The 24,393-nt window shown below is 39.5% G+C and overlaps 1 protein-coding gene across 2 annotated transcripts in view; it reads right to left on the reverse strand.

The window, feature by feature from the left end:
- The window catches only part of LOC140211780 (uncharacterized), a 61,345-nt gene that overhangs the window by 15,069 nt on the left and 21,883 nt on the right, over nucleotides 1-24,393 (reverse strand). For both annotated transcript variants that reach the window (XM_072282033.1, XM_072281956.1), the window contains 2 exons: nucleotides 11,054-11,205; nucleotides 6,647-6,773 (listed from right to left, as the gene is read on the reverse strand). In XM_072282033.1, coding sequence (XP_072138134.1) covers nucleotides 6,647-6,773; nucleotides 11,054-11,205 — 279 coding nt within the window. The remainder of the gene's footprint in view (nucleotides 1-6,646; nucleotides 6,774-11,053; nucleotides 11,206-24,393) is intronic.

A 24,393-nucleotide genomic window follows, 5' to 3' on the forward strand; every position in this document is an offset into this window, starting at 1 on the left:
TTTTAATTATCCGTTTTTAGACTCAGCATTATCCTTTCAATGCTAATACTAAGGCTTACAAAAGTACAAGTTCTGATTGCTGATAGTAAGACCATAAGGTATAGGATCAGAAACAGGCCCTTTGGCCCATCAAGTCTGGTCTGACAATCATATTTCTTTTTATTCATTTCAATTCCATTATCCTGGCTTCTCCTTGTAACCCTTAACCCTTTTACCAATCAAGAACCTATCAATCTGTCTTAAATGCACCCAATGATTCAGCCGCCACAGCTGCCTGTGGAAACAAATTTCGCAGATTCACCATCATCTAACGTCGCTTCATTCTGAGGCTGTGCCATTGGATCCTAGAGTAACAGAAACATCTTTTCCTTGTCCACTATATCCAGGCTTTCAGTATTCTGTATGTTCCTCCCGTTAGCCTTCTGAACCATCAAGCACAGACCCAGAGACGCCAAACATTCCTCATACATTAAGTTTTTCATTCCTGGAATTATGCTTGTGAATCTCCTCTTCAGGGCCAGCATATTTTTCCTTTGATATGGGACCCAAAATTGCTTACAATTTTCCAAATGTGGTCTGATCAATGCCTTAAGATCTCAGCAATATATCCTTGCTTTAATATTCTAGTTGTTTCAAATAATTTGCCTTCCTTACTACCAACACAGCCTGCAAATTGATGTTAAGGGAACCCTGAACTAGGACTTCCAAAAGCAAGAGCTTCCGCAGATGCTGGAAATCCCAAGTAACACACAGACACAAGATAAGACCATAAGATATAGGAGCAGAAGCAGGCCATTTGGCCCATCAAGTCTGCTCCACTATTCAATCATGGGCTGATCCAACTCTTCCAGTCATCCCCACTCCCCTGCCTTCACCCCATACCCTTTGATGCCCTGGCTAATCAAGAACCTATTTATCTCTGCCTTAAATACACCCAATGACTTGGCCTCTACAGCTGCTCATGGCAACAAATTCCACAGATTTACCACCCTCTGACTAAAGTAATTTCTCTGCACCTCAGTTCTAAATGAATGTCCTTCAATCCTGAAGTCGTGGTCTCTTGTCCTAGAATCCCCAAACATGGGAAATAACTTATCCATATCTAATTTCTTCAGGTCTTTTAACATTCGGAAAGTTTCTATGAGATCCCCCCTCATTCTCCTGAACTCCAGGGAATATAGCCCATGAGCTGCCAGACGTTCCTCATGCAGTAACCCTTTCATTCCTGGAATCATTCTTGTGAATCTTCTCTGAACCATCTCCAATGTCATTATATCCTTTCTAAAATAAGGAGCCCAAAACTGCACACAATACTCCAAATGTGGTCTCACGAGTGCCTTATAGAGCCTCAAAATCTCATCCCTGCTCTTATATTCTATACCTCTAGAAATGAATGCTAACATTGCATTCACCTTCTTCACGACTGACTCAACCTGGAGGTTAACCTTTAGGGTATCCTACACAAAGACTCCCCAGTTCCTTTACATCTTTGCATTTTGAATTCTCTCCCCGTCTAAATAATAGTTTGCCCATTTATTTCTCCCACCATACACTTTCCAACATTGTATTTCATTTGCCACTTCTTTGCCCGTTCCCCTAAACTATCTAAGTCTCTCTGTAGGCTCTCCGTTTCTGCAACACTACCTGCTCCTGCACCCATCTTTGTATCTTCGGCAAATTTAGCCACAAATCCATTAATCTAAATCATTGACATACATCATAAAAAGCAGCGGTCCCAACACCGACCCCTATGGAACTCCACTGGTAACCGGCAACCAGCCAGAATAGGATTCCTTTATTCCCACTCTCTGTTTTCAGCCAATCAGCCAATGCTCCGCCCATGCTAGTAACTTCCTTGTAATTCCATGGGCTCTTATCTTGCTAAGCAGCCTCATGTGCAGCACCTTGTCAAAGGCCTTCTGAAAATCCAACTACACCACATCTACTGCATCTCCTTTGTCTACCCTGCTTGTAAATTCCTCAAAGAATTGCAGTAGGTTTGTCAGGCAGGATTTTCCTTTCAGAAAACCATTCTGGCTTTGGCCTATCTTGTCATGTGTTTCTAAGTACTCCATAATCTCATCCCTAACAATCGATTCTAACAATTTCCCAACCACTGATGTCAGGCTAACATGTCTATAGTTTCCTTGCTGCTGCCTCCCACCCTTCTTAAATAGCGCAGTAACACTGCAGTTTTCCAGTCATTGGGTACAATGCCAAAATCTATCGATTCTTGAAAGATCATCGTTAATGCCTCCGCAATCTCCCTAGCTACTTCCTTCAGAACCTGAGGGTGCATTCCATCAGGTCCAGGAGATTTATCCACCCTCAGACCATTAAGCTTCCTGAGCACCTTCTCAGTTGTAATTTTCACTACACATACTTCACTTTCGACACTCTTGAATGTCCGATATACCGCAGACGTCAACCATTGTGAAGACCGACACAAAATAATCATTCAGTTCCTCTTGTCATCTCTGCCTCTCTCTTTACAGTATCTACAGCAACATTCTGTATTGGTCCTATTATCTACCCCCGACTCCCTTTTACCCTTTATATACTTAAAAATGCTTTTAGCATCTTCTTTGATATTAGTCACCAGCTTCCTTTCATAATTCATCTTTTCCTTCCTAACGACCCTCTTAGTTTCCTTCTGCAAGTTTTTACAAGCTTCCCAATCCTCTATCTTCCCATTAGCTCTGGCTTCCTTGTATGCCCTCTCTTTCGCTTTTACTTCGGCTCTGACTTCACTTGTCAGCCATGATAGTGTCCTTCTTCCATTTGAAAATTTCTTCTTATTTGGAATATATCTGTCTTGCATGTCCCTCACTTTTTGCAGAAACTTCAGCCATTGCTGCTCTGCTGCCCTTGCTGCAAATGTCCCTTTCCAGTCAACTTCAGCCAGTTCCCCTCTCATGCCATTGTAATTTCCTTTATTCCACTGAAATACCGACACATTAGATTTTATTTTTTCCTTCTCAAATTTCAATGTGAACTCCATCATATTGTGATCACTGTTCCCTCAGGGTTCCTTAACCTTAAGCTCTCTTATCACCTCCGGATCATTGCACAACACCCAATCCAGCACAGCTGATACCCTAGTGGGCTCAAAAACAAGCTTTTCTAAAAAGCCATCCCTTCGACATTCTACAAATTCTCTTGCTTGAGGTCCAGTACTGACCTGGTTTTCCCCAATCCACTTTCATGTTAAAAATCCCAACGATGATCATGACATTGCCTTTCTGACACGCCTTTTCTATCTCCTGCTGTAACTTGTAATCCACATCCCGGCTGCTGTTTGGAGGCCTGTATACAACTGTCATTAGGGTCCTTTTACCCTTGTCATTTCATAACTTAACCCATAGAGACTCTACACCTTCCAATCTTATGTCATCACTTTCTAATGATTTAATATTATTTCTTATACACAGGGCCACACCACCCCCTCTGGTTACTAACCTATCTTTCCAAAACACCGTATATCCTTGGACATTCAGCTCCCAATGGCAGCCATCCTTTAGCCAAGTTTCAGAGATGGCCACAATGCCATACTTGCCAATCTGTAGCTGAATTTCAAGATCGTCCATTTTATTCCTCATGTTGCATGCATTCAAATGTAACACTTTCAGTCCAGTATTTGTTGCTTTCTGTTTTAACCGCACCACGCCTCTATTGCCCTGTAACTCATGCCACTGGCTGTGACTAAGCCTCATCTCCTGCTGTTCTTTCTATAATCTCTGTTGCATGCTACCTTTGATTTATTTCTGTTTTCCCCTTCCTCAACCCTATCACTCCAGTTCCCATCCCCCTGCCAGCTTAGTTTAAACCCTCCCTAACAGCCCTATTGAATGTGCCCGCTAGGATTTTGGACCCCTTTGGATTCAGGTGTAACCTGTCCTTTTTGTACAGGTCATATCTCTCCCAGAAGAGGCCCCAATGATCCAGGAATCTGAAGCCCTGCCCTCTACACCAGTCTCTCAGCCACACATTAATATGCCTGATCATGCTATTCTTGTGCTCGTTAGCACATGGCACAGGCAGCAATCCTGAGATTACTACCCTCGAGGTCCTGCTTTTCAGCTTCCTACCCAACTCCCTGAATTCTCTCTTCAGGACCTCCTCCCTTTTTCTACTTAGGTCACTGGTACCAACGTGTACCAAGACTTCTGGCTGTTCACTCTCTCTCTCTTCAGAATACTCTGCAGCTGACCTGAGACATCCCATACTCTGGCACCCGGAGGCAACACACCATGGGGGTATCTCTATCAGGCTGACAGAACCTCCTGTCTATTCCCCTCACCACGAAATCCCCCATGACTACTGCATTCCTCATCTTCCTCTTTCCCTTCTGTACCACAGAGCCAGGCTCAGTACCAGAGACCTGATCACAGTGGTCTGGTCTGGTTAGACTCTGTCTGGTCACCCCCTCAACAGCATCCAATATGAGACAACGATTACTGAGGGGGATGGCCACAGGGATGCTCTCTACCATCTGAGCTCTTCCCTTCCCTTCCCTGACCGTCACCCACTTACCTAACTCCTGCAGCCTCGGGGTGACTAACTCCCTGTAGCTCCTAACTATCTCCTGTTCACTCCCGTTAATAAGCTGTAGGTCATCGAGCCGCAGCTCCAGATCCCTAACACGGTCTCTCAGGAGCTGCATCTCCTGGTGCTGCAGATGTGGCCATCTGGGAGACTGGAAGATTCCCAGGATTCCCACAACCGACACCCAGAGCAAAATACTAACCCTATAGACATGCTCTCTATTCCTCAAAAAAATGCAAAGAAGAACCAAAAACGAAGTCCACCTACCCACTTACCTTGCCGAAGACCGCTTTCGCCAAAGCCTGTCGCTCCTACTCTCGCCACTGGCCTACTCCTGACAATGGCCACTCCGCTTATCCCTCCTGTACTTTTAGTTAGTTCGTTGAGCTCAGTTGCCGCCGTTGACAGGTCCCGCACAATGGACTAACACCTGCGAAGCTCTCGTTTTAAATAACCGCCTCTGACCTGCAAAAAGCACTCCTTCGTTGAGCTCAGTTGCTGCTGTTGATAGGCCCCGCACAATGCTGGAAGAACTCAGCAGGTCAGGCAGCACAAGGAGGATAACAAACAGTTGTTTCGAGCCAAGACCCTTCATCAAGTCCCCTGGCACCTCCAATTTCTCATTTTTCTCTTGCATTTAGAAAACAGTCTACACCTTTATTCTTCCTACCAATCTTTAATTTAAATATTTAAACCTTGTTCAGAATTATATCATTTTTACCTTAGTCCAAAGGCATCTTCAAATGACCAAAGCTGTTTACAAAGCTAGCATACTGAGGAAAACAAATACAAGTAATTCAAGTTCACATACACAAATGGATGAACAGAAAAACTGCTCCTATCCTACCCTGTCCAGCTTTTCTTTGCTTTGTCTTTATTGCTCAAACTGATAAGTGTACTAAATCTTATTCCAAAATAGGCAAAGACAACGGAATAGCTATACACCTCCCCGTGTGTTGGTGTAAGCCTTAAGACATTTAAGGTTTCTGTAACATGAGCTGCAACATGAGAAATCCTTCAGCATTGTCCCACCTGCTTCAGGACACTGCAAATGACCCAAAAGAAAAAAAACATTGTGCTATTTTGTAAAATAAAGTTGTTCTTGTAAAAGTAATAATGATAGTTAAATCTCAATAAGCTCTCAGACTGTTATACCCAACATCAACTTTCATGTTTAGCTCTAGTGTATGTACCTTTAAGAATCAGTAAGATTGTATCTCTCATTTACTTTAATATTCAGTTTTCTGTTTGTGTATAACAGCGTGCCCTTTTAATTTCTTACGTAACTGATTTTTCACCTTTCAAATTGGCAGTACATAGCTGCAACAGTGTATTTATCTTTAATAATTAGCTGTTGCGAAGTACACGTTGCTTTACAAGTGGCAAGGTTTGGAATCCATTACAACAGCCAAGTGCATGGAATGGAAAAATGGGAACACATTGCTTTTCAATAACTAGAACTTGTTTCAATAGAAGCTTTACTCAAATTCAATGTTGTGCTTTCAAGTACTCCAAGTGTACTCTCTGTATTAAGACTCACTGTTTTCAGATTAAATTACATTAAATAAAAGTTCTGGTGCAGACAAAAGATCACAGTTAGTGTGAGGCTTCTCCTGGTTTGGTAGCCAATAATGCGCCTCTTAATCAAAGTTAATGTTGTTGATTATCTGGCCATTTATCTCAATATTTAACGTAGAAGCTAAATTGTACATTTTCCCACATTGCTATTGCAATCACGTTCCTATTGCTTACTTTGCTAAGTCATGACGACAAAAGTGCATGTTACATCGAATAAAAGTACTGATTTTAATGAACCTTCTTACACATATAGAGCCTATATTATAAACAGACACATGTCAACCTTTTCCTCTGGTTGTCACTTTGAAAACCTCTGATGTAATAATTCTTGCAGCCATTTTGAAATTAAACATCACCAATTATTTTGGATCATCATATTGTACCATGATTTTAAATGTGCAATGGGTTCTTTTTTCATTTCACTCCTCATTTACATCCACCCAAAGGCGATCTGATAATTGAGCTGTCAACTGAAAGTAATGGTACAATATACCGTATAAATAAAATGCACAATATGCCTTGCCTTTTGACTTTGATCAATTCCCAGTGTAGATAACAGCTTCTCCCGAGAATGTGATACTTTCCAGGATGACTTTAAGCAGACTTTGTTTAGATCCTGAAGTTCTTCCAATGCATTGGCAAATTCATAACTGAAGGAAAACAAGAAATTAAGAACAAGTGGTACGCAAATGGCTTGCACACAAAATATATTGTACAGCAATAGCATATTTAAAATTCCTATTAACAAGTGACACATGTAAATGTTTAATGCTCAATTTGTGCAGCTAATGATTTAGATCCAAGGCTGGCTGTTATAAAAATCCTCAATTAAATTTGCTGTACAAAAATCATGAGAGATGAAACATGATACTGCACATTTCCCAAGTACGCAAGAGATCTGGAAACAGCATGTCCACGAAGAGCCCGTGGAAGAAGCATTGTATAGTATCTTTAACTGTGCGTAGTGGCCTACTGCAGAGCAAATGGGATTGTCAGGCTTTGATGTTAGATGTTGCAATGTACTATTATAAAAATCTCCACAGGTTAGGAACACCTGTTGAGAAATGAATTATTAACAACACAGTAGGAGCCGAGAGAAACAAGGAGAGAGGCCAAGGTTGAAACAGGGATAGAAATTAGTAGAAACCAGACACAAGCAGAGCATGGATACATTTCAAAGTTTGGAGAAATCGGTAGAGTAATAAATTCACATCCAACTGATGACAGCATTGTTTCTTTAACCTTAACACAAGCTACCTTTTCACAGCTCAAAGTTTTGCCATGGACACAACATCCTGTCAGAAAGGTCAAAATTCTGGATTTCCCAACATGCAACTCAAAGCAGCCCAGAGCCACCACCACCTTCTCAGAATGGCAATGAAAGGGCATTAGCAGCATTGACAGCCAGACTAAAAAATGGACTGAAAATAAAACTCATGTATAATTGTGAAAAACATTCCACAACCACCCCCCCCAGAAAAAAAAAATAGGCCACTGTCCTTATAGTTATGATAACAGATTGGACTGCTGATGGGCTGCATCATATGCAGTTCTGAACTGGTCAATGTATACATGTCACCTTTGGATTGGCAATGTTATTCTATAATATGTAAAGTTTAGATCAACACAGTACGATTTTAGTGCACATTTCAGAACTCGGGTAGATTTGCACTTCATCCCCTTCAAGTGACTGGTGGCGTTGTGGCAGCAGTGCCGGACTTCGAATCCAGCCGGCTCCCCTGCACGCTTCCCATCGTGCTGGGTTACAAGCTGGTGATCTCTTTGGAAACTCACCCGGCAGAAGGCAATGGCAAGCCACTGCTGTAACTTGCCTTGCATGCAGTTCCCCATTACGTCAGAGAGGCGTGGAGGGAAATTGTCTACTAACTGGAGAAACTCCAGATGCGATGTACCTTTCCATTTCTTTTCCCCTTTAAATATAACTATCAATCCTATTTTGCTTTCATTGAAAGTGCTTTTCGTGTATGGAACAGAAAGAGCTCTTTTATAATTACAGGGGAAAAAAAATCGGGAGGTACAATTTCATCTGTCGCCCCTTCGACTATCCACGCTGGGCATTGCACTCGGATTCTGATTTTCTTTCCACTGATACCAACAGAGCTAGCATTTCAGAAAATGAACATAGAGCATAAATATATTTCTTAATGTCAGTAGCTGAGGATTTTGTAAAACAAAGGTTAGACAGTTAAGAGAACAGAAGGAAATACTTTCACTCAGGAGTCAAGATGATTTAAATTTTACCACACAGATCAGGGGTGGTGAGGTGTCACAGAATAAGTTCAGGATCTTTCTGACACAAGAATAGTGATGCAATTTTATACAACAATAGCAAAATTTTAGCCTTTAGTGCAAGTTACAATCACAACCACCCACTATGTCATAGGAAGGGTGCCACATGGGCAACATATGTCCTGGTTTCCAATTCACTCAAACCAAATGCTGTTTGAACTAAACATTTTTTCCAAAATAAAATTGGTAATTTTCAAGCTTTAGCGAGCAGAATCTCAACAGAGAAAAGCTGCCAGCCTCTCAACTTCCCTTTGGCCAAGGAGGTCAATAAAATCTCCTATCTGCACTAACCCCACCAATTTTCACTGCTTCTCCCTTAACTTTGTGTTTGCTTCTCTCGTTTTCTCTATTTTTCTTTTTCACATTTACATTTTGTACTTTAAGGTCGTAACTGGTATTACAGCAGCTACACTGGTGCCTGACATTCAGGCCACTCCCAAGGTTTCTATATTTTGGTCAAACTTATGTAAGGGACAATGAAACTGAAAGAACTTTGCTATCGCACTCTTCTCTCTGCTGAGATTTTAAGGGATTTAGACAATCTCCTCATTCTGGTTTGTCTGCTCTTATCCAAGGTATTTCCCCACCCTCCTTTCGGGCCCTGGCTCGTCAGGGTGGTTGCCAATTGAACTAAATACATAAGTACATAATCACTGTTCATTCAGACAACCTACCCTTTGGATACAAATCACATTCCAGCTTTGTTTGCAAGGCTTTCTGCAGAGAGCTATTTTCCAAAATATGCCTAAGAATAAACTAGAAGCAATTTAGATGCAAACGTGTGGAAAAAATGACTAAGGAAACAACAGCCAATTCATTTATACCCGTTACATGAACCTACTTTATGCATTTCTGCAACATGATCCCCAATTTTGCACACAGGAAAGACACACAATGTCTTGGAAGATACAAGTAAATTAAAAACTAGCAAAGTCTGAGAATTGCACATAGCCTTTTCTTTGAGCTGCCCAAAAGTGCTGGAACTTCTGACGAGGACTGTGACATTGCTGTTGCCTCAGAATTCACTTCACTATGCCCTTATCCGAATCTCTCGCCATTTCTTAGTCCACATCACAGCAGAGAAATATAAGTTAAAAAACCCATCGAGTGCTCAAAGACATTTTATTGCCTATTCTGGATAAGTTCTGCTTTTAGAATGCTGAGGGGCTGGATTTTACACGTTTCAAAATCAGCTAAACCAAGTTTTTCATAAATACTAATACTAACAACATTTAGAATGTAGAAAATTGAAACAGATTACAGAGGAATTTTACTCTTAACTAGAGTAGATTGTGATCAAAGGTGGTTTGTATTTGTAGCTTCAGGTGACAAGCTGTCCTGGATTGAGTGAGCCATGCAGTTACCTAATACAATTAAACAGAGAGTTTAACATGCTCTATTTTATCTTGTGTCCTCAAGCAATTCTGCATTAACTGTCAATTTGACCGATGAAAGCTCTGATAAGAGCTACATTATGATACTGCACTTTCCTTAACCAGTGAGTTAATCTGGGTTAGCTAACACTTTGGCTTTTAGATTGTGAAGAAGAAACTTCAACATTCAAAATCTCCAATTGTTGGAAAGGGATTTTGGAGTGACCAAAGAGCACCACTTGGGTCTGCTGAACACTTCATTCAGTCCGTTAAGGCCTTGGTTTGAAGGAGGTTTGGTAATAATTGTTATTTCGGCCTTTGTTAGCTACACTTCTGCAGTGACTTGATGATCACCATTTTGATCCAGTGATCCCAGGACTGGAAGGTGAGCATTGACGGCTCTGTGTTCAATTGAGTTTAGAAGAATGAGAAGGTTTCATTGAAACCTACCAAATAGTGAAAGGCCTAGACAGAGCAGATTTGGAAAGTATATTTTCAATAGTAGGAGAGTCTAGGACCAGAGAGCACAGATTCAGAATATAAACACAATCCTTTAGAACAGAAAAGTGGAGAAATATCATTAGAAGTTGGTGAATCTGTGGAATTCATTACCACAGATGGCTGTGGAGGTTGATAGGTATGGAGGTCAAAGGTTACAGGGAGGAGGCAGGAGAATGAAACTGAAAGGGAAAGGGCCAGCTGGTGGCATCAGCTCCGGACTCTGGAACAGAGGTTCCCGGGTTCGAGCCCTGCTGGGTCTGCTCCCGAGTACGCTTTCCATCCGTGCTGGGTTGAGTGTCCAGATCGCAACTCGACCTTGTAAATTAAAGTGAAAAATACTGCGAAATGTCTGTGTGAGGAGTGGCGCGCCACACAGTCTCTCTCCCGCTCCGCGCCTTGTAAAGGCATGAAAAAGACATCATCCCGCCAACATCGCGCATGCACAGACGCACACGCCAAAAAAAAAAGACATTGAAGGGGAAAATAAATCAGGCATAATCGAATGTTGGAACAGACTTGATGGGCTGAATGACCTAATTCTGCTCCTATGTATATTATCTATATTGTGTTTGAAATGCATTAGAAGGCAGCTAATCCCTGCCTGAAAATGTGCCCAAGTTTTGCAGTTCAACTCACAAAACTTGGTTTGGCCTTTAATGAAAAAAAATCAATGCAGTAGTATTAACTTCTACTTCAGACACGTGTTAGGCAAGAGAGAACTCATTTAATTTAATAGTAGAAATTACCTTGTTGATTCCATTGCTTTAATTGGATCACATCCTTCCCCATTCATCTCAAGAGACTTCTCCAGCGCAGGAAAATCTTCAAATCCATGTTTTATAGGTTGAGAAGGAAAAGAGTTCTGGAAAATGTTTTCGATGAGATTCCTTGCATCAACCTAAGGAAATAACGAAATCGGGCACTCTGTATTCACTTAAAACATCATCACTACCAAGGCTGCCATGTTAATTCATTTGAGGATCCTGAAGTCACTAGTTTGCAAAATTTTAATCAATTCAAGGATTTCACTTCCAGTGTTCTATCAAAAGAGCCTCTCAACCCTTTATGGTATCATTCTGCTCATCTGAGATAGGGTCTATAAAAGCTGCAGTGGCCCCAATTTTGAGCCATGAACAAATATGCATAATAACAATTAATCTCAAGTAAGGCAGTATACCAAGATCAAATTAGATTGCAGAATCCTTGGATACCAAACCAGAGAGAAAAAATACTGGTTCTGGAAATCTAAAGTAAAAAAAAACAAGCCACTCAATGTTTAGTAAGTCAGGTAACATCTGAGCACAGAGGGAAAAAAAGTTAGTTTTTTGGGTCTTTTGTGATCAAAGATCAACCTGAAATGATAATTCCTTTCCTATCAGCTTGGGATACAAGAATTTATTTTTAAAATTAATACTTTAACCATTTTACAAAGAGTGGATTATACATTTGGGATTAAAGGTACGATCTTCATTCAGCAACTTAAAGCAAGAATAGTATGCAAGTAAAATTTGCCAAATCACATGTTGCATGCAGCACTTGGAAAAGGCAATGCACACCCTAAGCTAGTGTTAAGTATTACTGAGAGCAGTTCTAGGTTTTCCTGAGCTTATTCAGATGATTGAAGCTGTTTTCAATTTATTTGATTATGACTCTGAATATTTAATACAAGCACCACAACTTCCAATTCCAGACCAATGCCTTTTACATGAAGGATGGAAAACATATGATCATGCTGTGATCTGAATGAACTATTCCTTTTAACTTCAGTACCTTGATCAACCCAGTGCAACGTCAGAATTCAGACCCTCTTGACCATAAAATCTTCCTATAAATGTCTACCTGCATCTCTAACTGAGCCCAGGTACCACGGGAGTCATTATTTCTATCTTGCATTACCTCCAGACATGCTTTCAGCTGTCCTCTGATGACTTCCATTCACTCAGTCATCAGTCATCCTGTAAGAACGTTAGTTCATCCAAAACTCTGCTGCCCATGTGCTATCCTGCACACAAGTCTACGCCGTCATCCCAGGACTATCGTTATTATTGCTTCTTACTGAAGATGCAACTGCAGAAAGGCAATGTTCAGATTTTTCACTGAATTCACTTCATAAGTGCTTTAGTTTCCTTCTTCCCTTTCGAACACCTTGAGAGAAAAGAAATTACTGTGATCCCTCTCAAAATCTTTTTGGCCCTATATTCCTCTCGGCTTCCCCCTTCAAAACAAAGTCAATCTCAAAGCGCATCTAAAGAGCATTGCCAGATCATACTTAAAAACATGAATGCAGGTTTCTGCACTACTTATATCTCAGAACTTGAGAAATTGAAGGAATTGGACTTTGAGCCCTTGTACTTGCCTTGCCATAATAAGATCAAAGTTAATCTTTTATTTCAGTGCCACTTCCCTGCACTGTTCCCAAATTCCTTTACTACCTTTAATATTCAAAAACAAATCAACCTCTGTCCTGCTAAATTCACTTATAGACTGAGGAGCCTTCTTAGGGCAGACTCACATTCACTGCAGTGCAGGTGAAGAAATTCTCTTTTTTTCTCAGTTCTAAATGGTCAACTCTTACTTGGAGACTGACATCTAGTCTGGGACGATCCAATCAAGGAAATCATCATCCCTGCATCTACTCTGTCATGGCATTCAGGAATCGTATCCATTAAGAGAGAACCTCTCATATTCCCCCCACATTATCTGCAGCTTAATGTGAAAAAGACTAAAGAGCTGGTGGTAGGCCTGAGGAGAGCTAAGGTATCGGTGACCCCTGTTTCCATCCAGGGGGTCAATGTGGACATGGTGGAGGATTACAAACACCTGGAGATACAAATTGACAGTAAACTGGACTGGTCAAAGAACACTGTCTACAAGAAGGGTCAGAGCCGTCTCTATTTCCTGAGGAGACTGAGGTCCTTTAACATCTGCCGGACGATGCTGAGGATGTTCTATGAGTCTGTGGTGGCCAGTGCGATCATGTTTGCTGTTGTGTGCTGGGGCAGCAGGCTGAGGGTAGCAGACACCAACAGAATCAACAAACTCATTTGTAAGGCCAGTGATGTTGTGGGGATGGAACTGGACTCTCTCACGGTGGTGTCCGAGAAGAGGATGCTGTCTAAGTTGCATGCCATCTTAGTCAATGTCTCCCATCCACTACATAATGTACTGGGTGGGCACAGGAGTACATTCAGCCAGAGACTCATTCCTCCAAGATGCAGCACAGAGCATCATAGGAAGTCATTCCTGCCTCTGGCCATCAAACTTTACAACTCCTCCCTTGGAGGGTCAGACACCCTGTGCCGATAGGCTGGTCCTGGACCTATTTCATAATTTACTGGCATAATTTTACATATTACTATTTAACTATTTATGGTTCTATTACTATTTATTATTTATGGTGCAACTGTAACAAAAACCAATTTCCCCCTGGGATCAATAAAGTATGACTATGACTAGAGAGTATGGATTAGGCCCAGAGGTGCAAAACCCCTCTCAAACCTACCATCACAAGAATCACTGTGGTCAGAGAGGAAAACACGATATTCTAGATGTATTTGATCAAATCCCTATAGAATTAAACCAAGATAACCCTGCTTGGTCAAGTTCCTCCATATTCCCAGCACTCTTATTCAAGACTTGTCATACGTTAAGAGCTAATTTGAATGGAAATAAGTAGGATTTCATTCTTTCCACACATTCATGCCTGTGTGATGATGATCTGGATGAGGAAGTGGAGGGATGGGTCAGTAAATGTGCTGATGATACAAAGGTTGGGGGTGTTGTGGATAGTGTGGAGGGCTGTCAGAGGTTACAGTGGGACATTGATAGGATGCAAACCTGGGCTGAGAAGTGGCAGATGCAGTTCATTTTGTGAGGTGGTTCACTTTGGTAGGTCAAATATGATGGCAGAATATACTATAAATGATAAGACTCTTGGCAGGGTGGAGGATCAGAGGGATCTTGGGGTCAGAGTCCATAGGACACTCAAAGCTGCTACGCAGGTTGACTCTGTGGTTAAGAAGGCATACGGTGCATTGACCTTCATCAATTGTGGGATTGAGTTTAAGAGCCAAGAGGTAATGTTGCAGCTCTATAGGACCCTGATCAGACCCCACTTGGAGTACTGCGCTCAATTCTGGTCTCCTCACTATAGGAAGGATGTGGAAACCATAAAAAGGGTGCAGAGGAGATTTACAAGGATGTTGCCTGGATTGGGGAGAATGCCTTATGAGAATAGGTTGAGTGAACTCGGTCTTTTCTCCTTGGAGCGACAGAGGATGAGAGCTGACCTGATAGAGGTGTATATGACGATGAGAGGCACTGATCATGTGGACAGTCAGAGGTTTTTTCCCAGGGCTGAAATGGTTGCCAGAAGAGGGCACAGGTTTAAGGTCACAAGGTCAGTCATTTGTTTTTAACTGGGGGGAGGGAGAAATAATCCTTTAAAAAAATGTTTCTCCTGAACAGACAGAGCAGTCCCTGGCTTTGTATTCTATCTAGTCTGCTTGCCTTGTTCAGGCTTTTGGGAGGGGGAGGGGTTAGAGTTAGGAATTTTTTCCCATTGGGTGGTTCCGGAGCATGCATGTTTTTTATGTGGTTGTATTATTCATCCTGCCGTTTTTGATCATCCCGTATTGGTATGTGCTCTGCACATGTGTAAAGTAGAATAAAATTATAATATGGTATTTAAACAGATTAATGTAATAAGTTGGAATGTACGTGGTTGGAATCATCCTATCAAATGAAAAACAACTTTTAAAATTATGAACCGATTCCAACCTGACATAATTTTTGCTCAAGAGAAACATATCAGGGTGGGAGATCAAAATAGATTTTTTGGATGGTGGAAAGGTTTGCAGTTCCACTCTACTTCTCGGAGTAAGACTAAAGGCGTGTCCATCTTTATTAAATCTAATATATTTACTCAAGAGGATATTAAGTCAGATTCTAATGGTAGATTCTTAATTGTTAAAGGAGTGATCTGTAACAAAAAAGTTGTTTTGGTTAATTTGTATGGTCCTAATTTAGATGATCCTTTTTTTTTAAAAAAGAGTATTTGCTTTACTGCCTGATTTAAATGAATACATGTTGATAACGGGTGGGGATTTTAACTGTTGTTTAAATCCTTTGATGGATAAGAGCTTAACCAATCAGCGGCTTCTAAATCATTCTGCGTCACTTATCTACTCCTTTTTCTTCTTCAATCTTTTTATTAGTTTCATAATAATAAACATAACATAGTAATGGTACAAAGTTATTGGGAATACATTGTTATAATTGGCATAGTTAATTATAAAGCTAATTATCAACTCCTTTTTGACCAATTTTGGATTGATTGAATTATGGAGGTATTTACACCCTGATAACAGAGAATATTCTTTCTTTTCACGTTTGTAAAAAATATTCGAGGATCGATTATATTATAATTGATCCTTGCTTCTTGCCTAGCGTTAAAAATTGCGAATATGATGCTATTGCTATATCTGACCATGCACCTTTGAGTTTGTCTTTTGAATTTGATGATGTCACTCTGGCTCATCCACCATGGCACACGTCTCAGACATTATTGCAAAGTTCAGACTTTGTCAGTTTTATTGAAAATCAGAAAACATGATATAGGGGGTATGTCTAAATTGATTATATGGGATACATTTAAAGCATTTTTACATGGTCAGATCATTTCTTATTCAGCTAAGCTTAAAAAAACAGACTAAGGTAGAATTAGATAAAATTTCAAAACAAATTAAAGACTTAGATAATATTTATGCAGCTTCCCCTAATATAGATTTATTCAAACGAAGGGTGGAACTTCAATCACAATATAACCTATTATTAACTCATCCTATTGAAGCTTAAGTTAAGGAGTCAATTTTATATGTTTGGAGATAAAAATAATAAACTGCTTGCATCTCAATTCAAAACAGCTAGAGCCAAAAGGCAAATATTGAAAATTTGTAGGAAAGATGGTATTTTGGCTTGGGAATATGAAGAAATTAATAGGATTTTTCAAGACTTTTATACTGAACTTTATAAATCTCAATGTCCAGTAGATTCTTCAAAAATGGATGCTTTCTTACGGAAGATTGCTTTTCCCAAAATCTCTGTTGAAGATCAAAAAACTCTTGATGCCCAAATTACTGAAGCCGAAATTCATAAAGCTATTTTTTTGATGCAGTCTGGTAAAGTCCCTGGGTTTGATGGTCATCCTGTAGAATTTTATAAAAAATTTAGAAAATTGCTTTCTCCGTATATGTTGGAAATGCTTAAGGATTCTTTTCTGAAAGGTGATCTACCCTCTACTTTTTATGAGGCTTCTATCTCTTTAATTCTTAAAAAGGATAAAGATCCTATTGATTGTGTCTCATATAGACCTATTTCACTATTGAATGTTGATGCTAAGATTCTGTCAAAGATAATGGCCAATCAGTTGGAGAATATTTTGGGAAAAATGATTTTTAAAGATCAGACAGGTTTCATAAAGGGTCGTTATTCTTTTTCAAATGTTTGGAGACTATTTAGCATTATATATTCATCCTCATTAAAACTCCACAATGTGTCATCTCTTTGGATGCTGAAAAAGTGTTCAATTGAGTCGAATAGAAATACCTATTTAACGTTTTAGAGAAATTTGGCTTTGGTGTTAATTTTAATAATTTGATTAGAATGATATATAAAGCTCCTTAAAGTAAGAAATGCAATCATCCTGCGTGCTGAAGAGGTTAGATAATTTGAATCTATCACTGGTAATCCAAAGATAGCAGTAATTGGATGAGGTTGTAAGTCTATATTCAAAACCGTTGAAATAATGTCAAAAATATCTTTCCAATATTGTTCCAACAGAGGACATGACCAAAACATGTGAGTTAAAGAAGCTATCTCGAAATGACAACTATCACATATTGGATTAATATAAGAATAATAACGAGATAGTTTATCTTTGGACATATGAGCCCTGTGCACTACTTTAAACTGTATCAACACATGTTTAGCACATATAGAGGATAAATTAACCAATTGAAGAATTTTTTCCCATTTGTCAATCGGTATAATAATCTTAAGTTCTCTTTCCCAATCAGCTTTATTTTTATTGGAAACATCAGGACATAAATTCATAATTATACTATATATAATTGCTACAACACTTTTCCGAGAAAGATTTAAATCTAAAATTTTTTCCAAAGTATCCATTGGATATGGGTGTGGAAAATTAGGAGAAACAGTAATTAAAAACTTTCTAATCTGTAGGTATCTAAAAAAGTGAGATCTGGGTAAGTTATATTTATTAGAAAGTTGATCAAAAGACATAAAACAATTATCCAAAAATAAATCACGAAAACGTATTATACCTTTGGTTTTCCAATCAAAGTAAGCTTGATCCATAGTGGAAGGTTGAAAAAGGAAATTAGATATAATAGGACTTGCTAAGATAAATTGATTAAACCCAAAAAATCTTCAGAACTGAAACCACCAAATCTGCTGAATTGGAAAGAGATTAACCCTCCTACTGTATTTCATTGGTTTTCACAAACTATGGTGTGTTTGAATTTGGAAAAAAATTAGAAGTGCGGTTTATGACCCTTCCATTAAATTTGAAAAAACTTGGGAGTCCATTCATTCAGCATTTTCATTTGATGTAATTTGACCATTTCCAAATTTATTTTATTTCTCTATACTGTTGGTTGAGAGGAATGGAGTCGTCGACACTGTTTTCTTCTCTCCCATTTTTAAGTTGTTAGAATTGTCCAAGTCTTTTAGTTTAGTTGACTAATTCTGTTTAGTTTAGTTTTTTTTTGAGATGGGTTTTTTTTTTCTTTTTCATGATTCTTCTCAGTTTTTTTTTTGCCCTGTATTATTCATTGTTATTCCACACGATTGGGAGCTTTGTCAATTTATACTATTTGGTCTTACAATTACTCATTTTAAGTGCAACAATGTATCTCCTACTATTTGTATTATTGCTATGTTATGTTTTCATTCTATGAAATTAATAAAACGATTGAAAAAGAAAGATATATAAAGCTCCTATTGCTACTGTTATTACTAATAACTGTAGGTCTTCTTTTCAGCTTTCACGGGGGACAAGACAAGGCTGTCCATTAAGTCCTTTGTTATTTAATTTAATATTAGAATCCCTTGCTATTGCTCTCCGTGAAGCTAAAAATATTTATGAGATTTCTGTGAATAAGACTATTCATAAGATTTCTTTTTATGCAGATGATTTATTGGTTTATATATCAAATCCTGAGGAATCTATTCCTGCCTTGTTAAAATTATTCAATGAATTTGGAGAGTTTTCAGGATATAAAATAAATTTTAGTAAAAGTGAATTGTTTCCTATAAATGAATCCATTTCTATGTATGACAATACTCCTTTCAAAGTCACATATTCTTTTAGTTATTTAGGTGTCACAATCACTGAAAAATATAAGGATCTTTATAAAGCCAATTTTGTTCCTTTGCTAGACTCTATGAAATATTTATTTAGTAGATGGAGTCCACTTACATTTTCACTTGTTGGTCGCACCCATATAGTCAAAATGATGATTTTACCAAAATTTTTATATCTATTTCAGAATATCCTTGTTTTTTTTGACGAAGAAGTTTTTCGAGCGGATTGATTCTATGATTTTATCTTTTATTTGGAATAATAAAAGACCAAGATTTTGTAAATGTCATTTACAAAAGTTGAAAAAGGATGGAGGTCTCGCTTTGCCTAATTTAAGAATGTATTACTGGGCTGTTAATGCACGATACATGTCCTTTTGGTTAAATTGGGTTGATAAGAAGGATCGGCCTATCTGGGTAGACTTGGAATTGAAAGCTGTGAAACAGTTTTATTTAACCTCGTTATTGGGAGCTGCTTTGCCTATACGATTAGCTAATTGTTAATTTAAACTTATACCCTGTGATTAAGCATTCTTTACAAACTTGGCTTCAGTTCTGCAATTTTTTTAATCTTAAAAATTTAAGCTTTGTAGTTTAATTTATCAAAATTACTTCTTTAAACCTTGTTGAAATTGCAGGGGCCCTGGCAGAAATATTTAAAATGTTGCTGTCTACAGGTGAGATGCCGGAGGATTGGAGAGTGGCTCATGTGGTTCCGTTGTTTAAAAAAGGATCGAAAAGTAATCCGGGAAATTATAGGCCGGTAAGTTTAACGTCGGTAGTAGGTAAGTCATTGGAGGGAGTACTAAGAGACAGAATCTACAAGCATTTGGATAGACAGGGACTTCTTAGGGAGAGTCAACATGGCTTTGTGCGTGGTAGGTCATGTTTGACCAACCTATTGGAGTTTTTCGAGGAGGTTACCAGGAAAGTGGATGAAGGGAAGGCAGTGGATATTGTCTACATGGACTTCAGTAAGGCCTTTGACAAGGTCCCGCATGGGAGGTTAGTTAGGAAAATTCAGTCACAAGGTATACATGGAGAGGTGGTAAATTGGATTAGACATTGGCTCAATGGAAGAAGCCAAAGAGTGGTAGTAGAGAATTGCTTCTCCGAGTGGAGGCCTGTGACTAGTGGTGCGCCACAGGGATCAGTGCTGGGTCCATTGTTATTTGCCATCTATATCAATGATCTGGATGATAATGTGGTAAATTGGATCAGCAAATTTGCTGACGATACAAAGACAGTGAGGAAGGTTTTCAGAGCCTGCAGAGGGACTTGGACCAGCTGGAAAAATGGGCTGAAAAATGGCAGATGGAGTTTAATACTGACAAGTGTGAGGTATTGCACGTTGGAAGGACAAACCAACATAGAACATACAGGGTTAATGGTAAGGCACTGAGGAGTGCAGTGGAACAGAGGGATCTGGGAATACAGATACAAAATTCCCTAAAAGTGGCGTCACAGGTAGATAGGGTCGTAAAGAGAACTTCTGGTACATTGGCCTTTATTAATCAAAGTATTGAGTATAAGAGCTGGAATGTTATGATGAGGTTGTATAAGGCATTGGTGAGGCCGAAACTGGAGTACTGTGTTCAGTTTTGGTCACTAAATCACAGGAAGGATATTAATAAGGTTGAAAGAGTGCAGAGAAGGTTTACAAGGATGTTGCCGTGACTTGAGAAACTCAGTTACAGAGAAAGGTTGAATAGGTTAGGACTTTATTCCCTGGAGCATAGAAGAATGAGGGGAGATTTGATAGAGGTATATAAAATTTTGATGGGTATAGATAGAGTGAATGCAAGCAGGCTTTTTCCATGAGGCAAGGGGAGAAAAAAACCAGAGGACATGGGTTAAGGGTGAGGGGGGAAAAGTTTAAAGGGAACATTAGGGGGGGGCTTCTTCACACAGAGAGTGGTGGGAGTATGGAATGAGCTGCCAGACGAGGTGGTAAATGCGGGTGCTTTTTTAACATTTAAGAATAAATTGGACAGATACATGGATGGGAGGTGTATGGAGGGATATGGTCCGTGTGCAGGTCAGTGGGACTAGGCAGAAGATGGTTCGGCACTGCCAAGAAGGGCCAAAAGGCCTGTTTCTGTGCTGTAGGTTTTCTATGGTTTCTATGGTTTCTTTGAGTGATCCAATTTTTTTTACATTGGAAAAATAAAGGTATTAATTCTTTTTTGGACTTATTTAAAGAAGGTAGACTGATGACCTTTGAACAATTAATTGATAAATATTCTCTTTCATACTCACACTTTTTTACAATATCTCCAACTTGGACATTTCTTACAAAAATATTTAAGTAGTTTTCCTTACATATTGGATGCTGACCTGTTAAGATACTATTATGGGTATGAACCCTTCGATGAAGGGTTCCATTGGTAGAATTTATAATTTACTATTACAAGGGTATATGTGTCCTTTATTTAAGATTAAACAAGATTGGGAAAAGGAACACAATTTGACTTTTATGACGGAGGATTGGATGTGGATCCTGAAGCTCGTTAACTCTTCTTTGATCTGTGCTAGTCATTCACTGATTCAATTTAAAATTGTACACTGTTACCATTTGACGAAGGAGAGATTGTCTAAAATATTCCCTAATGTTGATAGTTATTGTGATAGATGTAAAACTGAGACAGCTACACTGATACATATGTTTTGGTCTTGCTCTATACTGGAACAGTTCTGGAAGTCAGTTTTTTCGACAATTTCTAAAGCACTCAATATTAATTTATAACCTAACAAATTAACTGTGCTTTTTGGAATAATTCCTCAAAATATCCATGGTATCTCTGTATCTGACCAACATGTTATTGCATTTGTTACATTGATAGCTAGGGGGGCCATTTTGCTGAAGTAGAAGGAACAACCCCTCCCACTTTGTCACAATGGTTCTCTCAAGCTGTGCTATGTCTTAGTTTAGAGAAAATTAGAAGTCGAACCTTTGAACCTATGTTTGATTTTGAGAAAAGATGGGGTTCATTTGCTCGTTATTATCATTTGAGTTAATTGATGGATACTCCACGATCTAATTGTAAATTTTTTGGAACTTTTTTTTGCTGCTTATCTTTAGAAGCTTTATGTATGACGCATGGCTCTGGGGCTGAACACCTAGTGGGATTTTTCTTTTTTTCCCCACTTTTCTTGCTTAGTACTTAGTAGGGGGTTTTTTTCCCTCCCCATCACAAAATTTTTAAAATTTTTATATAATTTTTTTTCTTGAGACATTGTAAGTGTTGTTTGCTTCGATGTACTCATGTTTATTTTGGAAAAAAATAATAAAAAGATTTGAAAAGAAAGAAGGAAGAGATGAGAGGCATTAATCGTATGGATAGTCAGAGGCTGTTTTTCCAGAGCTGAAATGGCTAGCACGAGAGGGCACAGTTTTGAGGTGCTTGGAAGTAGGTACAGAGATGTCAGGGTTAAGCTGTTTTTTTTTTAAAAACACAAAGAGTGTTGAGTGCGTGGAATGGGCTGGTGGTGGAGGCGGATACGATAGGGTCTTTTAAGAGACTCCTGGACAGGAGCTCAGAAAAATAGTGGGCTATGGGTAACCCTGGGTATTTTCTCAGGTAAGGACATGTTTGACACAGCATCGTGGGCCGAAGGGCCTGTATTGTGCTATAGGTTTTCTATGTTTCTATTCCCAGTAATTCTTTTGATTCCCTTTCATATACCAATCAATTCACTTTTGGGTCTATCATCAGGGCAAATATGATGTGGAGCAGCTTGATGGATACGATTAAATATTCCCATTTCAGCTTGCCTCAGCTGAGAATCACAACTGCATCCAAGATCTGTACAGTTAGTAAAGATGTTTCAATGGGATTAAATTATCTATCACTGTTCAAGACAAACAGAAATATTGCTGATCGTGGCTGTACTTCCTGTCAGACTTCTCGTAAGAAACGTGGCTGCTGCTCGGGGCTACAAGTGCATTTTTAAAAAAAAAGGTTTTCAACTCCCGATAATGACTATATTGCTGGCAAATGTGCAGCGTCTAGTAAATAAAACTGACAATTTCAGAGCTAGGGTGCTGTATCAGAGGGACGTTAAGACTGCGTGCACCCTCTGCTTCAAGGAATCCTGTTTAACCCCTTCCACACCAGGCACAGCAACTTAGATTGACTGGTTCACTATACACAGTCAGGACTGTCGAATCTCTCAAAAGCAGAGCTGGAGGTGTATGCCTCATGATCAACTCCTCTTGGTACACAGATGTATCAGTGTTGTCCCAATTCTCCTCACCAGACCTGGAATATCTAGCAGTAATGTGCTGTCCATTTTACCTGCTGTGGGAGATTTCTCTGATCATTTCGGTAGCGGTGTACATTCCACCTCAGGTCAATGTCAAACAGGCTCTAGTTGATCTGAGCAATGGGATCAATATGCACGAAACAGCACACCCTGATGCCTTCCCCATCATTTTGGGGGATTTTAACCAGGCCATCTTGAAAAAGTCACAATATAATTACCATCAACAAATCATTTGTAGTACCAGAGGAAATAACACACTGGACCATTGTTACACCACCATCAAGAATGCCTATTGTGCTATCCCACGCCCTCACTTCAGGAAGTCTCATCACCTGGCTGTACTTCTACTCCGAATATAGGCAGAGCCTGAAAGCTGCAGCACCAGCAGTGAGGACCAAGAAGATATGGAATAGGGAAGCACAGGAGCACTTAAAGGACCGCTTGGAATCGGTGGACTAGACTGTATTCAGGGATTCAAATCGGGACGAGTATGCCACAGTTGTTACTGACTTCATTAGAATCTGTGTGGATGAGTGTGTGCCTACAAAAGCCAGGAGGTTCATCATCTGCTGACGGCTAGATCTGTGACATTTATGTCTGGGGGCCCAGGTCTGTACAAGAAAACCAGGTAGGACCTGCGGAGGGTTATTTCAAGAGTGAAGAAACAACTTAAGTGAGGTTGGAGGCGACATCGGATACACGTCAACTCTGGCAGGGTTTGCAAGATATTACTTTCTACAAAGCAAACCCAATAGCATGAATGGCAATGATGCTTCACTACCAGATGAGCTCAATGCCTTTTATGCCCACTTTGAAGGGGAGAATAGAACTACAGCTGTGAAGAATTTTGCTGCACCCAGTGACCCTGTAATCTCTGTCTCAGAGGCCGATGTCAGGCTGCCTTTCAGGAGGGTGAATCCTCGTAAGGTGACAGGTCCCAATGGACTACCTGGTAAGACTCTGAAAACTTATGCCAACCAACTATACAGGTCCACAATCCCTTATCCGAAATCCTTGGGGCTTGTAAGTGCTATGTAAATAATTGTTATACTGTATTGTTTAGGGAATAATGAAGAAATTTTATTTCCAACAAAAACATTCAATAAAACATAAAAATACAGTCGGCCCTCCTTATCCGTGAGTTCTGCAGCGCGAATTCAACCAACCGTGAATTGAGAAAACCCGGTTAGTGCTCTTCCAGCACTTGCTGTTCGAGCATGTACAGACTTTTTTTTCTTGTCATTATTCCCTAAACAATGCAGTATAACAACTATTTTTACATAGCATTTACATTGTATTAGGTATTGTAAGTAATCTAGAGATGATCTGAAGTATACGGGAGGATGTGCGTGGGTTATCGTGGATTGGGAGCGGAAAAAAACCAGAAGTTCTCTTACTAAGTAAGTCAAAACAGGTACATCCGGTATTATTTAGC

Source organism: Mobula birostris, chromosome 1 (assembly GCF_030028105.1).
Source record: "Mobula birostris isolate sMobBir1 chromosome 1, sMobBir1.hap1, whole genome shotgun sequence".
Classification (NCBI taxonomy): domain Eukaryota; kingdom Metazoa; phylum Chordata; class Chondrichthyes; order Myliobatiformes; family Myliobatidae; genus Mobula; species Mobula birostris.